This window comes from Malurus melanocephalus, unplaced genomic scaffold (assembly GCF_030028575.1).
Source record: "Malurus melanocephalus ecotype Western Australia unplaced genomic scaffold, MMel_1.1 scaffold_2332, whole genome shotgun sequence".
Classification (NCBI taxonomy): Eukaryota; Metazoa; Chordata; class Aves; order Passeriformes; family Maluridae; genus Malurus; species Malurus melanocephalus.
Genome location: NW_026625564.1, coordinates 5,581 through 6,892, shown reverse-complemented (window position 1 = coordinate 6,892; position 1,312 = coordinate 5,581). Strand labels below are relative to the sequence as shown.

The 1,312-nt window shown below is 53.6% G+C and overlaps 1 protein-coding gene across 1 annotated transcript in view; it reads left to right on the top strand.

The window, feature by feature from the left end:
- Window positions 1–904, top strand: part of SDHC (succinate dehydrogenase complex subunit C) — a gene marked incomplete at its 5' end in the record, with an annotated part of 4,052 nt that extends 3,148 nt beyond the window's left edge. The window contains one exon of the mRNA XM_057388702.1: window positions 244–904. Coding sequence (XP_057244685.1) covers window positions 244–348 — 105 coding nt within the window. The remainder of the gene's footprint in view (window positions 1–243) is intronic.
- Window positions 905–1,312: the final 408 nt, after the last annotated feature.

Genomic DNA, 1,312 nt, shown 5'->3' with positions numbered 1-1,312 from the left:
GTGGGAATTGGGATAAAAGGGAGCGGGAATGGGGGATGGAAAAGGGAGAGGGATTTGGGAGCGGGATCTGGGATGAAAAGGGGAGAGGGGATGGAAAAAAGAGGATGGGGAAGGAGAAATGGGGAAAAGAGGGGGACAGAAAGTGGGGAACAGGGAAGGGAATGGGACACGTCCCCTATCAGGGCYCCCCAGCAGGGATTTGGGGACAATCCCTGGCAATGTCCCCACCCCGTGTCTCCGCAGGCCTGGGACCTGGGCAAGGGGCTGCGGCTGCCGCAGGTGACCCAGTCAGGTGTCCTGGTGCTGGCCCTGACCCTGCTGTCCTCCGCCGCCCTGGCCTCCCTGTGACCAGCAATTCCGGGAATTAATCCGGGAATTTTTGGGATTCCGGCAATTTTCAGGATTCCGTGAATTTTTGGGATTCTGGTAATTTTCGGGATTCCGGTAATTTCGGTAATTCCTCTCCATCCCCTCACATTTCAGGGAAGGTTCCTCTTCCCCCTTAAAATTTGGGATGAGCAGAGCTGCCCCTCCCACCCCACYCCCTCCCYGTGTCCCCRCGTGTCCCCAAGAGGGGACAATACGGGATTTGTGTCCCCGCGAGTGGGATCGGCACCGCGTGTGTGGGATCGCAGCGGGACAACGAGCTCCATTGAGCCCGGAGAGCCACGGGGGTGGGTGACAGGTGACATCGCGCTGCCACCCCGCTGCCACCCCGCTGCCACCGCTTGGGATCCCTCGGGAATTCCGTGATTTGATTTTGGGGGAAAATTTTCGATTTTTGGGGAAAACTTGCTGGGTTTTTCGGGGTTTTTTTGGGGGTTTTTTTGTCAGAAAGGGATTTTTCTGTGTGTTGTCACCTGTCCCTTGTGGAATAAAGCAGCTTTGATCATCCCACCCCTGCCTCTGTCCCCTATCCCAAAAATGGGGTTTTCTTTTGGGATTTGGGGAATTGCTGCTTCCTGGAGGAGCCCGGCATGCAAAAATGTGAAAAAACATGGAAAAACATGGAAAAACATGGAAAAACATGGAAAATCATGGAAAAACATGGAAACACATAGAAAAACGTGGAAAAAGCCAAAATTTGCAGCTCTGGGAGGGGCTTTGGGGTCAAATTTGGGGGATTTTTAACCTTTGGAAAGAAGACACTTCCCACCTCCGCGTGGGAAAGGATCCTCCTGGGAAAATCCTGGAATTTTGGGGAAAATCTGCTCTCCTGGGTGGGATTTGAGGTGGGATCCCCAATTAATCTCCTGTTAATTAACAGACACCTCCCCTGGGGTCAGGGATGAGGAAGAAGACAGAGCAGGGC